Source organism: Rhineura floridana, chromosome 2 (genome assembly GCF_030035675.1).
Source record: "Rhineura floridana isolate rRhiFlo1 chromosome 2, rRhiFlo1.hap2, whole genome shotgun sequence".
In the NCBI taxonomy this organism is placed as follows: Eukaryota; Metazoa; Chordata; class Lepidosauria; order Squamata; family Rhineuridae; genus Rhineura; species Rhineura floridana.
This window is the reverse complement of record NC_084481.1, coordinates 153,732,276-153,754,507: the sequence shown is the minus strand read 5'-3', so window position 1 is coordinate 153,754,507 and position 22,232 is coordinate 153,732,276. Positions and strand designations below refer to the sequence as shown.

General features: G+C 43.5%; 1 protein-coding gene across 8 annotated transcripts in view; it reads right to left on the bottom strand.

Moving 5' to 3' along the window:
• The window catches only part of TSPAN18 (tetraspanin 18), a 302,190-nt gene that overhangs the window by 14,137 nt on the left and 265,821 nt on the right, over positions 1–22,232 (bottom strand). For all 8 annotated transcript variants that reach the window (XM_061610833.1, XM_061610831.1, XM_061610835.1 and 5 more), the window contains one exon: positions 14,153–14,227. In XM_061610833.1, the coding sequence (XP_061466817.1) occupies positions 14,153–14,227 (75 nt within the window). The remainder of the gene's footprint in view (positions 1–14,152; positions 14,228–22,232) is intronic.

Here is a 22,232-nt window from a genome sequence, read left to right as displayed (position 1 = left end):
GAAGCTATAGAGTGCTATAGATTATTTGCCTGTTGGCGTCCATATGCTCTTCCTGAAGTTTCTGCCACTGGACTGGAGTGTTACAGACATTCAAACTGTCAGATTCCCCTAGATGCCACCCTCTCCTGTATAGACAAGTTAGACTATAAGACACTACTAAGATTATAGGTTTTGGCACTGAAAAGTACATTTGTGCCCATATTTGTTACATAGCAATGACAAGTTCAACAGATATTGCTATTCTCATCAAGGCAGAACTAAGTTGGGAGAAGACATATCTTTCAATCATCTCCCTGCCACATAGCTGTTATAAGCTTGCTGAAAGGCAGGATTTTGCATCATTTACAGGCCACCAATGTGATGTGGGGAAGGTCATAGAATCATAGAATAGTAGAGTTGGAAGGGGCCTATAAGGCCATCAAGTCCAACCCCCTGCTCAATGCAGGAATCCAAATCAAAGCATTCCCAATAGATGGCTGTCCAGCCGCCTCTTGAATGCCTCCAGTGTCGGAGAGCCCTCTACCTCTCTAGGTAATTGGTTCTATTGTCGTATGGCTCTAACAGCTAGGAAGTTTTTTCTGATGTTCAGTCGAAATCTGCACTCTGTGTCCTGCACCCTGGGATGATCGAGAAGAGATCCTGGCCCTCCTCTGTGTGACAACCTTTCATGTACTTGAAGAGTGCTATCATATCTCCCCTCAGTCTTCTCTTCTCCAGGCTAAACATGCCCAGTTGGTTCAGTCTCTCCCCATAGGGCTTGGTTTCCAGTCCCCTGATCATCCTTGTTGCCCTCCTCTGAACCTGTTCCAGTTTATCTGCATCCTTCTTGATGTGTGGAGACCAGAGCTAGATGCAGTACTCAAGATGAGACCTAACCAGTGCTGAACAGAGGGGAACTAATACTTCACACGATTTGGAAACTATACTTCTGTTAATGCAGCCTAATATAGCATTTGCCTTTTTTGCAGCCACACTGCACTGTTGGCTCATATTCAGCTTGTGATCAACGACAATTCCAAGACCCTTCTCACATGTCGTATTGCTGAGCCAAGTATTCCCCATCCTGTAACTGCATTTGGTTTCTTTTCCTAAGTGAAGAACTTTGCATTTATCCCTGTTGAATTTCATTCTGTTGTTTTCAGCTCTGTTTCTGTCTTCCACGGTATTAGCTGTGCCCCCCAATTTTGTATCATCTGCAAATTTGATAAGCATGCTCTGTACCTGCTCATCCAAGTTGTTATTAAAAATGTTGAAGAGCACTGGGCCCAGGACCGACCCCTGTGGTACCCCACTCGTTACTTCCGCCCAGTTGGAGAAGGAACCATTGATAAGCACTCTTTGAGTACGATTCTGGAGCCAACTGTGGATCCACCTGATAGTTGTTCCATCCAGCCCACATTTAGCTAGCTTGCTAATCAGAACATCATGGGGCACTTTGTCAAAAGCTTTGCTGAAGTTGAGATATATTATGTCCACAGCATTCCCACAGTCTACAAGGGAGGTAACCCAATCAAAAAACGAGGTAAGATTGGTTTGGCAGGATTTGTTCTTCATAAATTCATGTTGGCTCCTAGTAATCACTGCTTTGTTTTCAAGCTGCTTACAGACTGACTGCTTTACAATCTGCTCCAGAGTTTTTCCAGGGATTGATGTTAGGCTGACTGGTCTGTAGTTCCCCGGTTCCTCCTTTTTGCCCTTTTTGAAGATAGGGACAACATTAGCTCTCCTCCAGTCATCTGGCACTTCACCAGTCCTCCATGAGTTTGCAAATATAATAGACAGTGGTTCTGAGAGTTCTTCAGCCAGTTCCTTCAATACTCTAGGATGCAGTTTATCGGGCCCTGCCAATATGAACTCGTTCAAAGTGATTAGGTATTCCTTGACCATTTGTCTATCAATCTCAAGCTCCAATCCTGCCCCTTCTACTTCATGTTTCCCAGGAGGGTCATAGACCTTTTTTTGGGAGAAGACTGAGCCAAAGTAGGAATTGAGCACTTCTGCTTTTTCTTTGTCATCTGTTATCATTTTGCCATCCTCATTGAGTACCTGTGCCACCATTTCTTTTCTCTGTCTTTTACTATGGACGTACCTGAAGAAAGCTTTTTTGTTGCTTTTAGCATCTCTCGCTAATGTCAGCTCATTCTCAGCTTTAGCCTTCCTGACGCCATCCCTGCAATTCCATGATACCTGCCTGTACTCTTCCTTTGTGGTCTGGCCTTCTTTCCACTTCCTGTATGTGTCCTTTTTTGTTTTCAGGTCATCTCTAAGCGTTTTGTGAAGCCACATTGGCTTCTTTTCTGTTTTCCCCCCTTTTTTCCTTGTTGGAATTGCTTGCCATTGCACTTTTATAATTTTCTTTTTTAGAAACTCCCAGCCATCTTGGACTCCTTTTCTCATTAGGGTGGCTTGCCATGGAACAGTACTTACAATTGTTCTGAGTTTATTAAAATCAGCTTTCCTGAAGTCCAGGGTGCGTGTATGGCCTCTCAGCTTTTGCTTCTGTTAAAATCAAGAATTCAAGTATGGTGTGGTCACTTTCCCCCAGAGTTCCCGTAACTGCCACTTCCAAATCACCTCTATTGGTTAGAATCAAGTCTGGTTGCTTCCTCCACTTTCTGCAGGAGAAAGTTATCTCCAACACATGTCAGAAATTTCTTGGAGGAGCCGTGTTTGGCAGAATTTGTCTCCCAACAGATATCAGGATAATTGAAGTCCCCCATTACTACTACATCATGCCTTCGCAAAACATTGGCAATTTGCTTTTCTAAAGTTATATTCTTATCTTCTCCTTGATTGGGTGGTCGGTAGTAGACTCCAAGCACCACATTCCTTTTGTTACTTGCCCCATTAATTTTAATCCAGATACTCTCGGTGGAGCTACCAAGCTCATCTTCTTGTATTTCTGTGCAGGTATATATATTTTTAACATATAGCGTGACTCCACCTCCCTTTTTATTCCTTCTGCTCTTTTTGAACAAGTTATATCATTCAATTGCTGTTTTCCGGTCATGGGAGTCATCCCACCAAGTTTCAGTTATACCTATCAAGTCGTAATTACCCTCCTGTATTAAGAGTTCACGTTCTTCCTGCTTGTTTCCCATGTGCTTCACATTAGTATACAGACATCGAAGACTATGTGATTTATGGCTTGGCTTCCTGACTACATTTTTCTGAGGACTGTTACTGGGCCCTATTAGAGCCGATCTCTCTGTTCCCGTTACTATGCACAAGCCTTCATCAGTCGTTACCACCAAGTTTACGTCTCCCTCCCCCTTAGGATTCAGTTTAAATCCGTCCTGATGAACTTCTCCATGCTGTGGCCAAACATATTCTTCCCAGTCCTTGTGAGATGCAACCCATCGCTTGCCAGCAGTCCATCTTCCATGAACCATAGTCCGTGGTCCCAGAATCCAAATCTCTCATGTCAGCACCACCTTTGCAGCCATTCATTCACACGGAGTATTTTTCTTTCCCTTTCTACTCCTCTTCCAAGTACTGGAAGGATGGATGAAAAAAACTATCTGGGCCCCAAAGTCCTTCAGTTTTCTTCCCAGAGCTTCAAAGTCTGATGTGATTTTTTCGTAGCTCCATTTGGCAGTATCATTTGTTCCCACATGGATGAGGAGAAAGGGATACCTGTTAGTGGGATTGATGAGTGATGGCAACCCTTCCATCACATCTCTAATCCATCCTCCTGGTAGACAGCATACCTGGCGAGTCCACGGATCTTCTTGGCATACTTGGGTTTCGATCCAACGCAGTAGGGAGTCTCCCACTACTAGTATTCTTCTCTTCTTGTTGTAGGGTGTGGTTTCATTACTCCTGCTTGATTGAGCTTCAGCCTCTTGCTTGTTGTTGCACGGGGTCTCCTGTAATTCTTCCACCACAAGCTGTCCTTCAATCTCATCCTCGAGTAGATGAAAGCGGTTCCATAGTTCCACTGGTAAAGGGTGTCTTCTAGCTCTTCTGCCCCTAACTGTCACCCTTTCCCATGGAGTTTCCTCCCCTTTGTTGTTCCTCTCTAAAGCAGTCTCCTCTTCTGCTACCACATGCTGTTGTTCTTTCACCTCCACTTCTCTTTGCTGCTGTTGTTCCAGCATTCTGTCTAAGAACACTTCATCTTCTCTTATAGTTCTCAAGGTGGCCACCCGCCATTCTAGCCCTCTCACTTTTTCTTCCAACAGTGCAACGAGCTTGCAGTTGTTGCATGTGTATGCCGTGTTGTTCTCAGGCAAGAAAACAAACATGGCACACACCTTGCAGGTCACAACCAGTGGAGTATCCTTCCCGTTCATACTCTCTTCTACCTTTTGTTTCTTTCTAACTACTTGTTTTGGAGTGGCTTGTGCTTTGTCCTGTCCTACTTCAGGATAAACTTGAGAGGCCCACTGGTATACGGTGCACTGTACAAGAAGAATTAGTATTTTTATTTTATTTTTTTAGGGACCTCCCCCTTGACTCCCCTGTCAAACTCTTTTGTCAAACTCCTGTTCACTCGCTCTGTTTGCTCGCTCTCTGAAAGCTGGCTTGCTTGTATCTCCTCTCCTGTGGACCAGCTGAGACAGCTCTCTCTGCTCTGCTCAGTTAGGAGTCAGGAAACAGAATGAAAGTCCCAGCACACACAGCTGCTGCTTGTTGCCCTCAGCAGTTCTCAGGGCATGCCCTTCAGCCAATAGCTATCAGGCCACACCCCTCCCAATCAAGCTGCTATGGAGCCCTTCAGAGCACATGGCTTAGAGCACACGGCTTTACAGCTCCTTTGTCAAACTCCTGTTTGCTTGATCTGTTCACTTGCTCTCTGAAAGCTGGCTTGCTTGTGTCTCCTCTCCTGTGGACCAGCTGAGACAGCTCCCTCTGCTCTGCTCAGTTAGCAGGTCATTTCTCTCAATGGTTGAGTAGGAAGAACAGCTACTATACGTTTTTATTACCTTATTATTTTTAAGATGGCATCCACCATCTTAATATGCTGCTCTTCCTAATGAGGTATTTTAATGAGTTATTCAAATACGGCATCTCCGAGGCTCTTGATGCAAAGCAGCCTCCAGCTGCTGCCAGATGAGCCTCACACATGGCAAGTAGTATCTAGTAGTAATTGTGGTAGTGCAATCACTTGTAAGAGAACAGCCTCTGATATGCTCCTTACTGCTGGACTGGCGAGTCTTTCCCATGACCTCTTTCCTTTAACGAAAAACATCACTATCTGTGGTGGTGGGGAATCAATAACCACAAATCTTCAGCCTCATTGTCCATTTCATTTTATTAAGATTCAAGTTCTAAACTTCTAATAAGGGGCTTTCTTTCTTCAGTTTGAAACCCTCTTCATTTTAACATTGTGTTACACTTCTTCAACTAGACTGTAAGCCTTCAACTGTTGCTCGCTCCCCCCTTCCCTGCCTAGTTCTTCCTCCCACCCACTCCTGTATTCAAGGGAAGGATCTTCTCCTCTACAGCTTCAACCACTTGAAACAGTCTCCTTGCCTGTCTGCTGCACTGCTATCTGTCTCATTTCAAATCTCAGAAGATAACTTTTCTCTTATGCCTTGTTGTTGATTCTTAATTTCTTCTTTTCCCTCTGCTATTAATTATTTAACCCTGACTATATTATTTAACCCCATATACTGCTGTGAGAGCTTTGGATGCAAGTTGTTATACAATAAAAAGCTGAGCTGCACTATAAGGCAGACAGTAAAGAGTCTATCAATTACATCTGTCTCAGAGGGAGATGGGCTATGCAGAGCAAAGCATTAACCATAATACCACCTCACTAGCCAAGAAATTATTAAGAAAGTGCGAGAAGGATGCATCTACATAGAACATTACAGCATTCAAAGAAATCATTTCCCCACTTATCCGGATATTTTAATATCCTTTCACGCTCCTCTATTACTTCAGCACAACTAATTATCTTCACCTTTCTAGCTCCATCACTATATTTTGGCTTGGCTCCTCCATCATGATAGACAAAAACATATTTCATTACTGCTTCACAACCAAATATTTATCTTAGGGAATATTTACCCATCCTCTTCATTAATTTAGCAACATGTACTTGACACTAATCCAAGGAAATGGTATACATGACACATGGATACTCAAGTAATTAGGGGCCAACCCACAACCATCCAAACCAACCTTCTCACTTCACAGGTTTATGCTGGTTGTAAATCAAGCATTGTGCACCAGGATGTTGTCACTATAACAGGGACAGCTACTGTGGTGCCTTCAAGATGCTGTAGACAACAACTTGGATCATTCCCAACCATTGGTTCTGCTGGCTGCAGCTGATAGAAGTTGTAATCCACAACATTTGGAGGGCACCATATTGGCTATCTTGCACTATAGATACAGTCCATCATTCCAGCTCTCTGTGAGTACATGCTATGAGGCATTTCTATAATATGATGGTTCCTAGAAAATATAAATGTGAAAAATGGTTTTGAAAAAGCCTGCAGTTACTCAGATGCTCTTTTCTTTGTATTAAAATAAATTCAATCTACCCCGGATTGTGGCAAAAACTACAAGGTTGCTAAAAACGATATTAGTTTAGCTTTGTGAGTTCACTCGGAGTGCTGGATGCAAGAAATGAATGCAGCCTGTTCGTGAAGGATGGTTTGTACAGCCACAACCCTAGTCTGTTCTCTTGATTTTCCTTTCTAAATGCTGCAACATGCTCAGCAGTGCATAGGAAAACACATTTCCGTTGTACATACACATAAGGAAAGAAGAAAAAAACACCGTGATTGGTGGTACCCAAAAGTATAATAAAGCAGGTTGTGCATGTGTGTGGTTTTTCCCTGCTATGTGTGAGGTCTTCTACTTGTGTTATCTTGAAAGAATTTTAACAGATTCAGAAAACAAGAGCTGTATTGACCAGACCACAACAGATTCCCCAGGAAGCAGTCACTATTTATAGAGAAATAGCTGTTGCCACCAAGACACAATTACACTCTCTCTCTGTCTCTGCTGTTTGAAATGAAGCATCTAAAAGTGTTTACAAAGCACTGTTCTTTCCCTTCTGTTCAATTGTGGAGACCACCAGCTGACAAGAGAGACATTTTTCCTTTCTAACCTTTGGACAGATATGAATCTTTTACCATTGATTTTCTAAGCCTCTCTTCTTTCCTTATTAAACGGGGTCTTTTTTAAAACAGGGAAAACATAGCCTCTTTGGGATAAATTAAACCCATGTTAAAACCTTGTTAAGTCTGTTCCAAGGTCATTCTACACTTGTCCCTTTATTAATTTCTTCTACATAAAACACATACTAAAATTAGTTTTGTCAAACCAATAAAAGGCTTTGTAAAGATGACTGTTCTGCTTTCAACAGATTAATTAATGGGAGTAACTAACTGAAATATTGCAATATCTCAATACGGGTGATGTTTTGAAGATCTTTGAAGGAAAGGAACTGTGTTTTTCTCTAAATCGCAAAGCACATATTGTTTAAGAAAACAAACACATGGAGACAAAGCTTTGTGACTTAGAGAAAAACACATGTCTCTGATCATGTGTAAATCCATATACAGGTGTCTACATGTGTTGCAAATAGCCCTACCTGAAGATGTCAGGGACTTAAACTGTGGGTTGTATTCAAAGTAGCACTAAGGAACACACCCCATCAGCACAAGGATTTCCTCTTGCATAACAGGACTTTCCCCTTCCTACACCCTCTAAATCTGTTCTGGGGTTTCAGAACTTTAAAAAATTCTTGCGAGGGAGAGACACCAAAACATGTATCTAAGAGGAAAGGAATCTGTCAATGTCAGAGGGAGGGAAAGATGACATGGGCAGGGTAAAGCAACAGGAGAACTAACTTGTTGGCAACAGTGTGAGCCATACAGATGATACCAGAAAGGCCAGAGAAAATTGAAGTCTGAGTGGAATGGAAAGTATAATACCACTGTACAGAACAGGAAAATGTTGTTCCTACATTGACAGGGCAAAGTCTTAGATATTCTGGTATCTCAAATGAAAGGTATGTATTTCAGACCCACCAGAATCCCATTTCCCACAGTTACCTGTTGACCATTGAACTGTACTGTCACTGAGTTTATTTTCCATCAAGTCTGCAAGTCTGGAAATCTGTAGCTAGAAGGAGTTATGTCTTTGCCCAGTCTGGGAACGGACAGCCAAGGCCGTTGCCATGGTAGCATCAAGATAGATTGGGAGAGTTCTAGCAGCTATCTGTGTTGAGCAGAGTCTTCTGTGTCATGTCTTTGAACTGAGAACTTCTCTCCTGGGGGGGGGGGGAGCAACTCTACATGTAATCTTAAAGCCTTAAGCCATAATGTCTTGTAGTAAAGACTCTTAACCTAATCTAATGCCTCTGTGATGTTTCTTGCTCAACTTAACTCCAATGTAACGTATGCTGTTTCACGCAACAACGCACACACATCAACAGGGTTATGGGCCCAGATCCACAGCGCGTTACACAAGAGTAGGTTGCTGGTCTGAACGGCAGACGGAGTTCCAGAGGGCAGCGTGATTGATTGTGCCAGACAGACTTGAGCAACATGGCTGTAAACCTGTCTGGGGGAGGCTTGCCAATGGAAAGATTGACGGAAAAGAATTATGCCAGCTGGAAGCTGAGGATGCGGGCTTTGCTGATAAAAGAGGATTTATGGGACATTATAGATGGACCCCCTCCGGCAGTACTGACCGCGGCCTGGACGCGTAGAGATCAGAAGGCGCAAGCTTTTATACTTCTGGCTCTATCAGACTCTCAACTGTTACATGTGAGAGATGTTACAAACGCCAAACAGATGTGGGATGTGTTGGAGGCCCTACATGTGCAACAGACTGCGGGATCTAAATTGTGTTTGGCAAGGAAGCTGTACCAGATGCGCTTCACGGGTGAGTGTGAAATGAGTGAGCATCTCACTGAATTCAGACGCCTATTTGCTGAGTTGCAGGATCGAGGCATGGAACACTCTGAACTTCAGAAGACCTATCTGATCCTGGCTTCACTCGATGGGACTTGGAATAATATGGTCATGGCTTTCGAAGCCATGCCTGACAGAGGTCTGAACGTTGCATTTATTGAGGAAAAACTGTCCCAGGAATGGCAGCGGAGACAAGAGTCGAAAAGTGCTGAGAAAAAGCAAAGAGCCAAGCTGAAAGAAGAAAGCAGCTGCAGACAGGAAAACAAGCCGGAGCAGCAGCGGCTGAAATCATGTTATTTCTGTGGGGCTCGTGGGCATCTTCAAAGAGACTGTGCAGTCAAGCGTAATTCCAGGGAAGGAGGCTTGAAGCAGGGAAGTGTGAACTTTGTTTGTAAACAGAAGCCACAAACTTTAGCACCTGTTAACTGGATTCTTGACAGCAGGGCAAGCCATATATTAATTAAAGACAAGAGTTTGTTTTACACTTCAGAAGACGTGCAGGACTTTGTTTTACTTGCGGATGGATCGCAGAAGAATGTGGAAGCCCGAGGACTGGTGAGATATGATAAACTTGGAATACTGTCAGAATGTTTATTTGTACCAGAACTGTCTCATAATATGTTGTCAGTCAGAAAACTGGTGAGTTGTGATTTTTCAGTATTGTTTCACAAAGACAAATGTTTTGTAATGAGGGGGGATGAAGTGTGCTTGCAGGGAAGCCTTAATGATTCACAGTTTGTAATAAAAGGCAGTCAAGCAGGGTGTGCTGTGTTAAACGCTGAGGCACACACACATCACGGCTGCGTCCATGAATGGCATCAAAGGCTGGGGCATGCAAACTTTGACACGATAAAGAAAACCCCAATGCATAGTGAAAACATGCGTTTGAGAAATTGTGGACAGTTAATGTTGGATTGTGATGCATGTCATAAAGCGAAAATGACAATTGCACCAATTAACCGGGAGGCTGAGAGAACCACAACAGCTCCCTACCAGCTAGTTCATGTTGATTTATCAGGGCCAATAAATGCTTCACGCGGAGGTGTGAAATTCTTTATGGTACTGGTAGATGATTTCTCTAGATACACGAATCTTTATTTGCTCAAGCATAAAAGTGAAGCTGAACAGAAGCTGAAGCTGTTCATTAAGAGAATTGAAACTCAACATGGCGTCACTGTGAAAGTGATACACTCAGACCAGGGAGGGGAATTCACGAGCAAGGCATTGAGTGACTTCCTCGAGAGTAAGGGAATAAACCAGAATTTCACTGCTCCTTACAGCCCGTTTTCCAACGGAACTGCAGAGAGAAAAAACAGGGTGCTTCAGGAAGCAATGAGAGCCATGCTAATGGATTGCAATTTAGGGAACTCCTTCTGGGGAGAAGCAATTCATTATGCGAATTATATTCACAACAGGGTATTACACAGTGCACTTGGAATGTCTCCTTATGAGAAAATCACTGGCAGAAAGCCGAAAATACAACACATTCAAAAATTCGGTGCACGTTGCTGGGTCCACATTTCACAGGGAAAAAGAAGAGGCAAACTTGCACCCAGAGCACTTCAAGGGTTTGTTTTGGGATTTCAGAATGCATATTTCAGAATTTGGTTGCCAGAAACACAGCAATTAGTTCTGAGCAGAAGCATTAAAGTCTCAGAAAAGCCTTGGGATCAAATGGAAACAGTCATTCTTACAAGGTTAGATGACACACAAGCGCAAACATTCAAACCAGAACTTGACATAAAAGTGGAAGGCACACAAATTCCTCTCAGAGATGTGTTAAATGAGCTCATTTGTGGGAAACGAAGATCGAAGAAACGTAAGGCTGAGGAAATGGAGGATCCTGGGCACGCTGTGCCAAGCACAAGCACAAATGGGGGGGCAGAGAGGGCAGAAGCCCTAGTGCCTTTAAGATGTTCTACAAGATCAAACATAGGGAAACCGCCTGAAAAATTTACTGTGGGGGTAATTACCAGCCCAGGTATGCATAAACAAGTTGAAATGGATCCTGATACGTTATATTTGACTTGTGTTCAGCCAAAGTTTGATTGAATAAAGTGTTAGCTAAATGTACAGAGATGTTCTGAACTGTACTGAAACGTAAACTGTATTGCAAGATGTATTGTAGAAATGTATTATTGTTATTGTTGTCATGAATTACAGACATGATGGGAAAAAGGGGGAATTGTTGACCATTGAACTGTACTGTCACTGAGTTTATTTTCCATCAAGTCTGCAAGTCTGGAAATCTGTAGCCAGAAGGAGTTATGTCTTTGCCCAGTCTGGGAACGGACAGCCAAGGCCGTTGCCATGGTAGCATCAAGATAGACTGGGAGAGTTCTAGCAGCTATCTGTGTTGAGCAGAGTCTTCTGTGTCATGTCTTTGAACTGAGAACTTCTCTCCTGGGGGGGGGAGCAACTCTACATGTAATCTTAAAGCCTTAAGCCATAATGTCTTGTAGTAAAGACTCTTAACCTGATCTAATGCCTCTGTGATGTTTCTTGCTCAACATAACTCCAATGTAACGTATGCTGTTTCACGCAACAACGCACACACATCAACATTACCAACCACATGCCTCTTGGAAGTTTACACTGTAACTTACTACAGCACAAAGTGTGCACTCAGAGGGCTCTTGGGGCTTCCAAAAGTTTCTTTTTATCCAACTATCTACTTCCTTAAACACTGAGGAATTAAAAAAACAACCCTGCATTTATAGAGCATTGGGTTACACTATGCCAAAGTTTCTGTCCATAGGCTCCTTTGCGTCCTTCTCTTTGTCCCCCTTTTAGTGCCTGCTTTGCTTTTCTGCCATTCACACAAGCTTTTTTGTTAAATGTCTGTCTTTAGCTCTTCTTTTTTTAAAAAAAGACACACAGAAATGTTCAATTTCACAAAACCAAGGCTGCAGATTTGTGCCAAAAACAGCCAAAGAAATACAAAGCAAAATTAAAAACAAAAACTAAAAATGTTGCAGGAAATCAAAATCCCCAAATGGCACAATGGACGAAGCACAAAAGCAACTGTGGTCAAATCAGGTCACACAACCTTACACACACAATGTTAGGTGAAAACGTGGGTTTTCAGTGTTTACAATTGCAACAAGAGAACAAGTTAAAGCAATCTCCAGATCCACCTTATTTTTGCCTACCTGGCCATGTAATTCATGACAGCAAACATGCTGAACAGTTGCTAAATTAACAGGAAGCTTTCTGAACTGCAGTGTAAGTCAACACATATAGTTAAGTTACTAGGCAAGTGAGCCTTCCTAAGAAGCTTTGGCCACTGTCCCCAATTGTATCCTACACACACACACACACACACACACACTCTGACGTAAAACCCCCCAAAAACCTTTGTTCAGGAATGTGCAACTGCCTTTTTTATATTTTGTTTGGTATCATCTGCAAATTATAAAAGAGGACAAACCACAGATTTAAAGAAATGTACTACCACTTTTACTCATTTGTAAGCACAACTACAGCAGACTGCATTTGTGCAATTCTGTAAGTATAACCAGAAAAAAGATAAAATCTTCAACCAATTTTTTTTAATAATAAAAAAGAGGGACAGGAGTAGGGATGGAGGAGAAATCCATTTGATCTGCTTTTTGCAGCAGACTGACCTAATCAGAGACTCCTGAACTTGCTTGTAGACTGGAATGCAATTCCCAGCCGGATTATGCTCTAATTCAGGATTGAATGATGCAGTTATGGTGTGCAAAAATAGACATAAAAATGTATGTAAACTTTTTACATAAAAAGTGCACAGAAAATGCATGTTTTATGGGAAAATGCACTGAAAATGCATCTTTAATGTAAAAGTGAGTAAAAGCGAGTTAATGTAAGAAGTGCATAAAAATGTGTATATTTACAATATAGAACCTCTGCACATTCTCTCAGGAAATCCACCCTAATCAGGATAGAAAAGACCTGTGACTGGGCACCAGCTTAACACCAGCTTAGTCCATCCCTAGACAAGAGAAATATGACAGCCCAAATATTAAATGACAGCATTTTTGTCCAAGGAGTGTTTGGCCCATCTGAACCGATTTAAAGATCTGTTTTCAGTATAGATGTTACTGGACAGATATGCATTACAACTCTTTATACTAGCACAATGAAAGAGCTTATGGTGAATTTACTTCTTTCTGCACTGATGCACCAAGTGTTTTAACCTCTCAAACTGTTACTAATTTTGTCCCTGAACTATAAAACTAAAACTAATTCAGTTTTAATGAGGATTTTTTTTAAAAAAAGGATAAGTACCTTAACTCAGGTAACATTGGGAAGCATGTTATCTCCCCTACACATCATCATCATCATCATCATCATCATCATAAACTTTATTTCTACCCCGCCCTTTTTCCAATAGGACTCAGAGCGGCTTACAACTAAAAACAACACCAATTAAAACATACAGAAGTATACTATTAAAAAAGAATTAAACTATGAGAAAAATTAAAACCATAAAACATAGGTTAAAGACAGCGGACAATTTAAAATAATAAAATCATATAATGTAATCACCAAACCTATGACACTTAATCCCGTTGAAATAAAACAGTCTTTACTTGTCGTCGGAAAGACGGCAAAGAGGGAGCTGATCGCACCTCACTCGGAATGGAGTTCCACAGCCTAGGGGCGGCCACTGAAAAGGCCCTATCTTGTGTCCGCGTCATATGTACTTGCGAAGGTGTGGGGAGCACAAGAAGGGCCTCACCTGAAGATCTCAAATCCCGGACAGGTTCATGTAGGGAGATACGATCTGTCAAATAGCCTGGACCTGAGCCGTATAGGGCTTTGTAGGTCAAAACCAGCACTTTGAATTGTGACCGGAAACAAATTGGCAGCCAGTGGAGCTGTTGTAACAGGGGAGTTGTATGGTCCCTGTAACAAGCCCCAGTTAGCACTCTGGCTGCAGCTCTTTGTACTAATTTAAGTTTCCGAACAGTCTTCAAAGGCAGCCCCACGTAGAGCACGTTACAGTAGTCTAAGCGGGATGTAACCAAGGCATGCATCACCCTAGTCAGATCAGGCAGCTCCAGGAACAGGCGCAGCTGGCGCACCATCTATCTGACATGTTGGTTTTGTTTACATTTAATAGGGGGCTGCAAATTGTTCAGGCCAAGAGTAATAATGGGAATGGTCCAGTGACATTCTAAACAAATGTCAACCCACCAAACATATTAACTACTAACTAGAAGTCCACTTGAACCACAACCTGCAGGATACTAGAGAACTTCCCATGCCAACATCGAAATACTTACATTTTCTCTAAAGATAAAAGCCAGGATCGCAGCTGAGAGTTCTGCCAAGAAGATTAGCAAAATAAACATGAAGAACTGAAAGAGAAAAAGGAAAGGCACACAAATCACTGTGTATCTACAGCAAACAGCTGGGGCAGAATCTCTCAAAATAATCAATATGATAAATCAAGCTGAGTGAGGAATTTCTTCTTCACTCAAAAGAATTCTACAGCTACAGTGGAACAAATCTGTCAAATCCTTACATCAAGAAAACATCCAGAGAAATGCCAGATTGCAAGAGTTAGGCCTTTACTTTATGAACCATTCTCACTGGTGATCATATGGGTTATATATATTTAGACATTTATATGCTGCTTAATCATTAGTATTTCCAAACAGTATACATAAAAATGAACCATACAGAAAATAAAACAATAAAAATGCATCCTAAAACAACACTACCAGAAAATACATGCTGGAATAAGAAAGTCTTAGTGGTTCACCAGAAGTTCAGGAAGGACAGTGCCTGTCTAACCACAGGAGGGAGTTCCACAGGCTTGGGCCCACAACACTGAATGCATCTCACTTAGCATGTGTTTCATTATTCAGGACCAATACTTTCACTGCATGTGGCTGATGGCCACAGCTGCAGCACTAGGAACAGCTAGGATAGAACAGCTGCAGCACCAAGGGGACTGAAGAAGACCTGTCCTGGGAGTAAGTATCTGAGCATCTGGGTACTTGCTCCTTGCTCCTCTGGGGGAGGGCTCTTGTTGGGTCCATATCAGGTGTTTAGGAGGAGTCCTAGTAAGGAGGGACATGAGTGATGCCACCCCAATTTCAGTGAACATGCGTAGAGGGAAGTATAGCCATGGGGGGGTGAATTATCAGACAAGACAAGGGCAAGGCTATCTACGCCTTGCTCCTCCCTCCCACTCCTCTCATGGATGGGTTCCTCGTTGCCCATCTGCTGTGCCCACTGGCCTGTGTGTGTTATTGTTTAATGCCATATTGTTGTGTTGGGCAAAGAAGACAGGAAACTACAGTTGCTGCTGGTGAACTGTCCACCCTGCTGCCTGGCAGCTTTTCTGACTGAGCTGGCGGAGGCCATCTCGGCTGTGGTATTGGAGGAGCCCAGAAAGATAGTGCTGGGTGATTTCAGTGTCCATGCCGAGGCTGCCTCTAGTGTTCCGGCTTGGGACTTCATGGCCTCCATGACGACCATGGGGCTGTCTCAAGTTGTCACTGGCCTGATGCATAAGGCAGGGCAAACCATCGACTTGGTTTTTTGCTCCAGATGGAGGAAGGGGTGGTCTGGAGATGGGGGGGTGGATGTCACCCCACTGTCATGGTCAGACCACTTCCTGGTGAAGTTCAGACTCATTGCCCCGATCCTCCCCTGCAGGAGTAATGGACAGATAGTGGTGAAAGACGTGCTGTGAAGCTGATCAGGCACGAGTAAAACATCATAACCATGCCTACTGTGTGGCGGTGAGGGCGGTGAAGAAGGCCCACTTCTCTGCCACCATTGCATCCTCAAGTAGCCATCCAGAGGAGCTTTTCCATATCGTCAGTGATCTGTTGACATCTACTCCAGGAAATGGAGTTTTAGACCCTTCGGAGGGACACTGTGAATTGTTTGCAAGGCACTTTGAGGTTAAAGTTGGTCACCTCCATAGCAGTCTTGATGCCCCTTCCAAATCTACTGCAGTCCCCTGTGAGGTGTCCAGTGCAACGTCTGCTGCAACATCTTGGGAACAGTTTCAATTGATGCAGCCTGATGACTTAGACAAGGTGCTATGTGCCCTCTCGACCCTTGCCCTTCTTGGCTTATTAAAGCTTGCTGAGGGGGTTTGACGGAATGGATCCAGGGTGTGGTCAATGCATCATTGCAGGAGGGATTGGTTTCAGCCACCTTGAAAGAGGCGGTGATCCAACCACTCCTGAAAAAGCCCACCCTGGGACCCATTGGTTTGTGACAACTACCACCCTGACACAAATACCCCCTTTTTAGGGAAGGTGATTGAGGGGGTTGTGGCATAGCAATTGCAAGTACTCTTGGATGAAATAGATTATCTTGATCCATTCCAGTCTGGGTTCAGTCCTGGTTATGGGACTGAATCAGCCTTGGTTGCCCTGATGGATGACCTTTATCGGAAGAAGGACAGGGGGAGTGCGACCCTGTTATTCTTACTTGATCTCTCAGCAGCTTTTGATACCATTAACCATGGTATCCTTCTGGGCCGACTTGGTGAAATGGGTATTGGAGGGACTGTTTTACAGTGGTTCTGATCCTACCTCCAAGGTCATTTTCAGAGAATAGCATTGGGCGATTGTCTTTTGGCCCCACAGCAGTTGTGCTGTGTGGTGCTGCAGGATACCATCTTGTCCCCCATGCTGTTTAACATCTATATGAAGCCCTTGGGAGTAGTCATCAGGAGATTTGGGGCAAGGTGTCAGCAGTAAGCTGACAATACCCAGCTCTATTTCTCTATAACATCTGAATTGGGAAATGCCGTGCAAGCCCTGGACTGCTGCCTGGACTCGGTGGTGGGCTGGATGAGGGCCAATAAACTGAGTCTGGATCCTAGAAAGATGGAGGCGCAGTAGGTTGGTGGTCCCCGAGTTCAGAGAATTGGTTTGTTGTCTGCTTTGGATGGGGTCATACTCCCTCTGAACGGGCAGGTCCGTACTCTGGGGGTGCTCCTGGATCCATCTTTGTTGCTAGAGGCCCAGGTGACCTCCGTGGCTAGGAATGCCTTTTAACAGCTTTGGCTGGTAAGCTACGGCCATTTCTGGACTGAGATAGCCTGACCACTGTTGTCCATACACTGGTAACCTCCAGACTGGATTATTGTAATGCGCTCTATGTGGGGCTGCCCTTGATGTTGGTCTGGAAGCTGCAGCTGGTGCAAAATGTGGCAGCAAGACTGCTCACTGGGGCAGGGTATCACCAACATGTGACCCTGCTGCTGAAAAAACTGCACTGGCTGCCCATTTGCTACCGGGCTAAGTTCAAGGTCTAGTTTGGGACCAGGTTACCTGAAATACCGTCTTATCCCTTATATATACCCAGTTGATCACTGTGCTCTGCAGGTGAGGGCCTCCTGAAGATACTATCTTATCAGGAGGTCTGTTCTGCACAACACAGGAAATGGACCTTTAGTGTGGCAGCACCTACCCTGTGGAATTCCCTCCCCTTAAATATTAGACAGGCGCAATCTCTGTTATCTTTTTGGCGCCTATTGAAGATTTTCCTCTTTCAACAAGCCTTTTAAGTTGAGACCTTATCCCAATTTGCGTTTGTGTTAGGACTGCTTTTTAATATGTTTTTTAAACCTTTTAAAAAAACAATATGTTTTTAACCTTTTTTTCTTTTTTAAGATGTCTTCAAAGCTTTTTTAAAAAAATGTTTTTAAAGATGTTTTGTTTTAATGTATTTTAAAGTCTGTTTTTATGATGTTTTAAAGTGTTTTTAGTGCTTTTGTTTGCGCCCTGGGCTCCTGCTGGGAGGAAGGGTGGGATAGTTGGCTCTGATAACAACACTTCTTGTACAGTTGACAGAACTCTCAGCTGCTCTGCATTGTGTGAGCAATTTGGTAACTTTATTCTAATGTCAACGAGAGGGAGTGGTCCCGGGCTGTCTGAAAGAGGCAGTGGTGAGACCACTCCTGAAAAAGCCTTCCTTGGACCCGGACAATTTTAACAGCTACAGGCCAGTGGTGAATGTTCCATTCCTGGGCAAGGTCTTGGAACGGGTGGTTGCTGGCCAGCTCCAGGCGCTATTGGATGAAACTGATTATCTAGATCCATTTCAATCGGGTTTTAGGCCCGGTTTTGGCACTGAGACAGCCTTGGTCGCCCTGTACGATGACCTATGTCGGGAAAGAGACAGAGGGAGTGTAACTCTGTTGATTCTCCTTGATCTCTCAGCGGCTTTTGATACCATCGACCATGGTATCCTTCTGGAGAGGCTCGCGGAGTTGGGAGTTGGAGGTACTGCTTGGCAGTGGTTCCGCTCCTACTTGGCGGGTCGTCTCCAGAAGGTAGTGCTTGGGGAACATTGCTCGACACCGCGGGCTCTCCAATATGGGGTCCCGCAGGGGTCAGTTTTGTCCCCCCTGCTTTTTAATATCTACATGAAGCCGTTGGGAGAGGTCATCAGGAGTTTTGGAGTGCGTTGTCATCAGTATGCTGATGACACGCAGCTCTACTTCTCCTTTTCATCTTCTTCAGGTGAGGCTGTCGATTTGCTGAACCGTTGCCTGGCAGCGACAATGGACTGGATGAGAGTTAACAAACTGAAGCTCAATCCAGACAAGACTGAGATGCTGTTGGTGGACGGGTTCTCTGATCGGATGGTGGATATATACCCTGTCCTGGACGGGGTTACACTCCCCCTAAAGGACCGGGTTCGTAGTCTGGGAGTCTTTTTAGACTCTTCCCTCTCACTTGAGGCTCAAGTAGCCTCGGTGGTTAGGAATGCGTTTTACCAACTTCGGTTGGTAGCCCAGCTACGTCCCTATTTGAGTAAAGAGGACCTTACATCAGTGGTACATGCTCTGGTAACCTCACGTTTGGATTACTGTAATGCGCTTTACGAAGGGCTACCTTTGAAGACAGTTCGGAAGCTACAACTAGTGCAAAATGCGGCGGCCAGATTGCTGACAAGGACCAAGTGGTCCGAGCATATAACACCTGTTCTGGCCAGCTTGCACTGGTTGCCAATATGTTTCCGGGCTAGATTCAAAGTGTTGGTATTAACCTATAAAGCCTTATACGGTGCGGGACCACGATACCTTGCGGAACGCCTCTTCCGATATGAACCGGCCCGTGCACTACGTTCTGCTACGAAGGCCCTCCTCCGGGTTCCAACTCACAGGGAGGCCCGGAGGGTGATGACAAGATCTAGGGCCTTCTCAGTGGTGGCCCCTGAACTATGGAACAGTCTCAGCGAGGAAGTACGCCTGGCGCCGACTCTGCTCTCCTTCCGGCGCCAGGTCAAAACCTTCCTATTCTCTGAAGCATTTTAAGTTACACTGATTTACTTTTAAAAATGTTTATTGTATTGGATTGTTGATTGTATTTTAGTATTATTTTGTTATTCATTGTATTTTTATGCTATTTTATGTTCACCGCCCAGAGAGCTATTGCTAGTCGGGCGGTATATAAATTTAATAAATAAATAAATAAAATAAATAAATAAAAACCCAGATATACACAACAGAAAGAACCAAAAATATACACACAAATGCAAACATACACATGCATCGTGAAGGCATTAGAAAGCTAGTGAAAAGGAACCTCGCCCATCTCAGCCCGTATAAAGCCATTTCATAGGTCACAGCGTAGCCTGTTTTCACACCACATCCCATCCCTTGCTGATCACAACTATACAGAAAACACATGGGATAGAGTAACTACATACAGAGCAATCCAACTCAGAGGAAGCTGGCTTAAGTTGTACTGGAGCAAGGCAGCAAGCGTAAAATTCCACCACAGCCAATTGCCATTCAGGAACCTTGGGATTGGCTAAACGCCGGGCCCAGAAAGTAAAAGCCTGTTCTCCCAGATATCCTACTGGGGAGTAAGTCCTCTCCACTGACTTCTATTGCAATTATTTTCTCAGACCAACCTTTTTACCAGTGTAACTTTTGCCTGGATTGGGACCTGCAGGAGCATTCCGAACACAAATTTGATGTGGCCTAAGTCCCCTCACCTCAGTCCATCCCCTGACATGCCCTCAAACAGCCCCCTTTTTTGGACCTTGTGCTGGCTTACACCAGCTCCACTTGCACCAGTCTCAGCTGAGTCCCACCTCAGCTGGGCTGCGGGACTTACGCCAGCACAGGCCAGCTGTGCTGGGACCCAGCTGGTTCAGCTGCAGATCTGCTGCATTCAACTCCCCTCAGCCCGGCATAAATGCAAGTTGGATTAAGCCCATAGTTACTTCCCAGAGCCTTATCACTAGTACTGTCTTTTACTCCTATTAGTTACCTATAATTTATGAAGGTTGAATTGGCTTATCATGATGGGAACAAGCCTAAATGAGCCTCTGACTTGTACACTCCCTACCTTCCATCTCCTCTTGCAGCTTAGCCACAAAGAGACATTTGGAAACTTTCACTTCCAATTCAGATTTATTGCAGCTTGTCATATTGTGTGACCCTAACCACTGTGAATAATCTTAACTATGGTTTTGATTGAAACAAGGCAACTTCAAACCATGGGTTATGTTGCTGCTTGTTTCAAACAAACCATAGTGAAGCTTAAGCACAGTTTAGGGTTTGGATGTAACATGAAGCTATGGTTTACTGAAATTGGAAGCAAAAACTTCCAACCTCTTCCTCATAGCTGTGCTGGAGGAGGGAGGAGAGGGAAACATCAAAACAAACTGTGGCTTATGATGTCATCTGAATGCAGGCACTGTATGTTAATATAAAGGTTTTAAAAATAAAATAAAATAGGTATTTAAAATATTTATGCCAAAGGGAAACAATTAACAATATCAATGAAATTATAATAAAATCCCTAAAGAAAACAGTGAGCTGCTGAAATCTTAGTACATAACGCAGGACAAAAATTCCTGTTCTGATGTGGCGCTCGTCAGTTTCATGTGTGCAACAAAGAGTAATGACATGGCACAGTTGTTTTAAAAATGCTAAAAGGTAGACTCTCAGGCTTAAAATGTAATACACATATTTATACCATACACAGTATAGTATAAATACATGACTGCAGTTCTGTTCAAGTAGCAGGGCTTTCCTGCTCCTTCGTTTCTATCTCAGCCCTCTGAGCACCCCTCTGAGCACCCCCGGAGCACCAAGGGACTTTCCAGAGCAATATGGAATGTGATGCAGGGGTGTTCAGCAAAAAGAAATTGATAAGAGATTGGGATGGGGGTTGCACTAGTAGAGGGATTCCCAAACAACGCTCCATGGACTGCTAGTGGTCTGCGAGCTTCATTCAGGTAGTCTGTGGCATGTACACATTAAATATTCATATTGATTTTTAACTATATTTGTATTGCTTGTTTTATTTCTTATAGAAATTACAATACAAGAAATAAAAGAAACAATACAAAAACAATTAAAAATCACACAGCATCTAGCACAGTGCACGGCAATTGCTATAATAGGCAGAAAAAATGATTAAGTAGTCCTCATTTTTCAAGTGCCCTGTATGGGGGAACTTTTGGGAACCACTGCACTAATAGAAGTGCTCCTGCTCATACAAGAATACCTTTTGATATAAAGCACAGTATTCATAATTTTTCACTGCTCTTTTTAATTCTTGGGGCTTCTTTTTTTTCTTTCCTCACTTTTTTGCACATTGTAATGAAACCCAAATCTCCTTGACCAGATGTTATGTGTGCACATGCACACATCCACACGCAGAAGCTCTCCTTCCACATGTACCCAAATGTGATATGGCAAACTTTGTGGGCCTCAGGCACACTGGAGATTTGGGCCTTAAGAACCTTTTAGAATCTAATTTGTTACCTTTGGAGAGTTCTCTTGCTATTGGGAGAAGGCTGACAAATAGGACTTTATTTATTCTATGACTCTAGGGCTGATTAAATAGGGCATTTTATGTCAGTGCCATTGTTGCAAAATCGGATATCTGAAGCTGTGGGACAAACGCAGTAGTAGATGAGGTATGAAGTTCTCACAGAAGCACTTGTGCATCAGCCCTGTGAAAATGTTGGTGGCTTTAAAAGAGGATTAGACAAAATCATGGGGACTAAGGCTATTAATGGCTACTAGTCATGTTGGCTACATATCTACCACCAGTATTAGAGGTGTTATGTCCCTGAACATCAGTTGCTGGGGATCATGAATGAAAGAATGCTATCGCATCTTGGTTGTGCTAGACTAGATGAGCCTTTGATCTGATCCAGCAGCACTCTTCTTATGTGCTTATGTTTATAGGACTGGTTCAGGTGTAACAAGAAACCATGGTTTCCCACTGTGTGAATGAGCTGTAGCAAACCTTTGTATTGTGTGCTTCTCCTACCCTCTTCTTCTGTAGCTGCAACAAGGAGACCAGTCTCTGCTTTTAAATAAATCACAGTTCCATCAGAACCTGCCCATAGAAACAC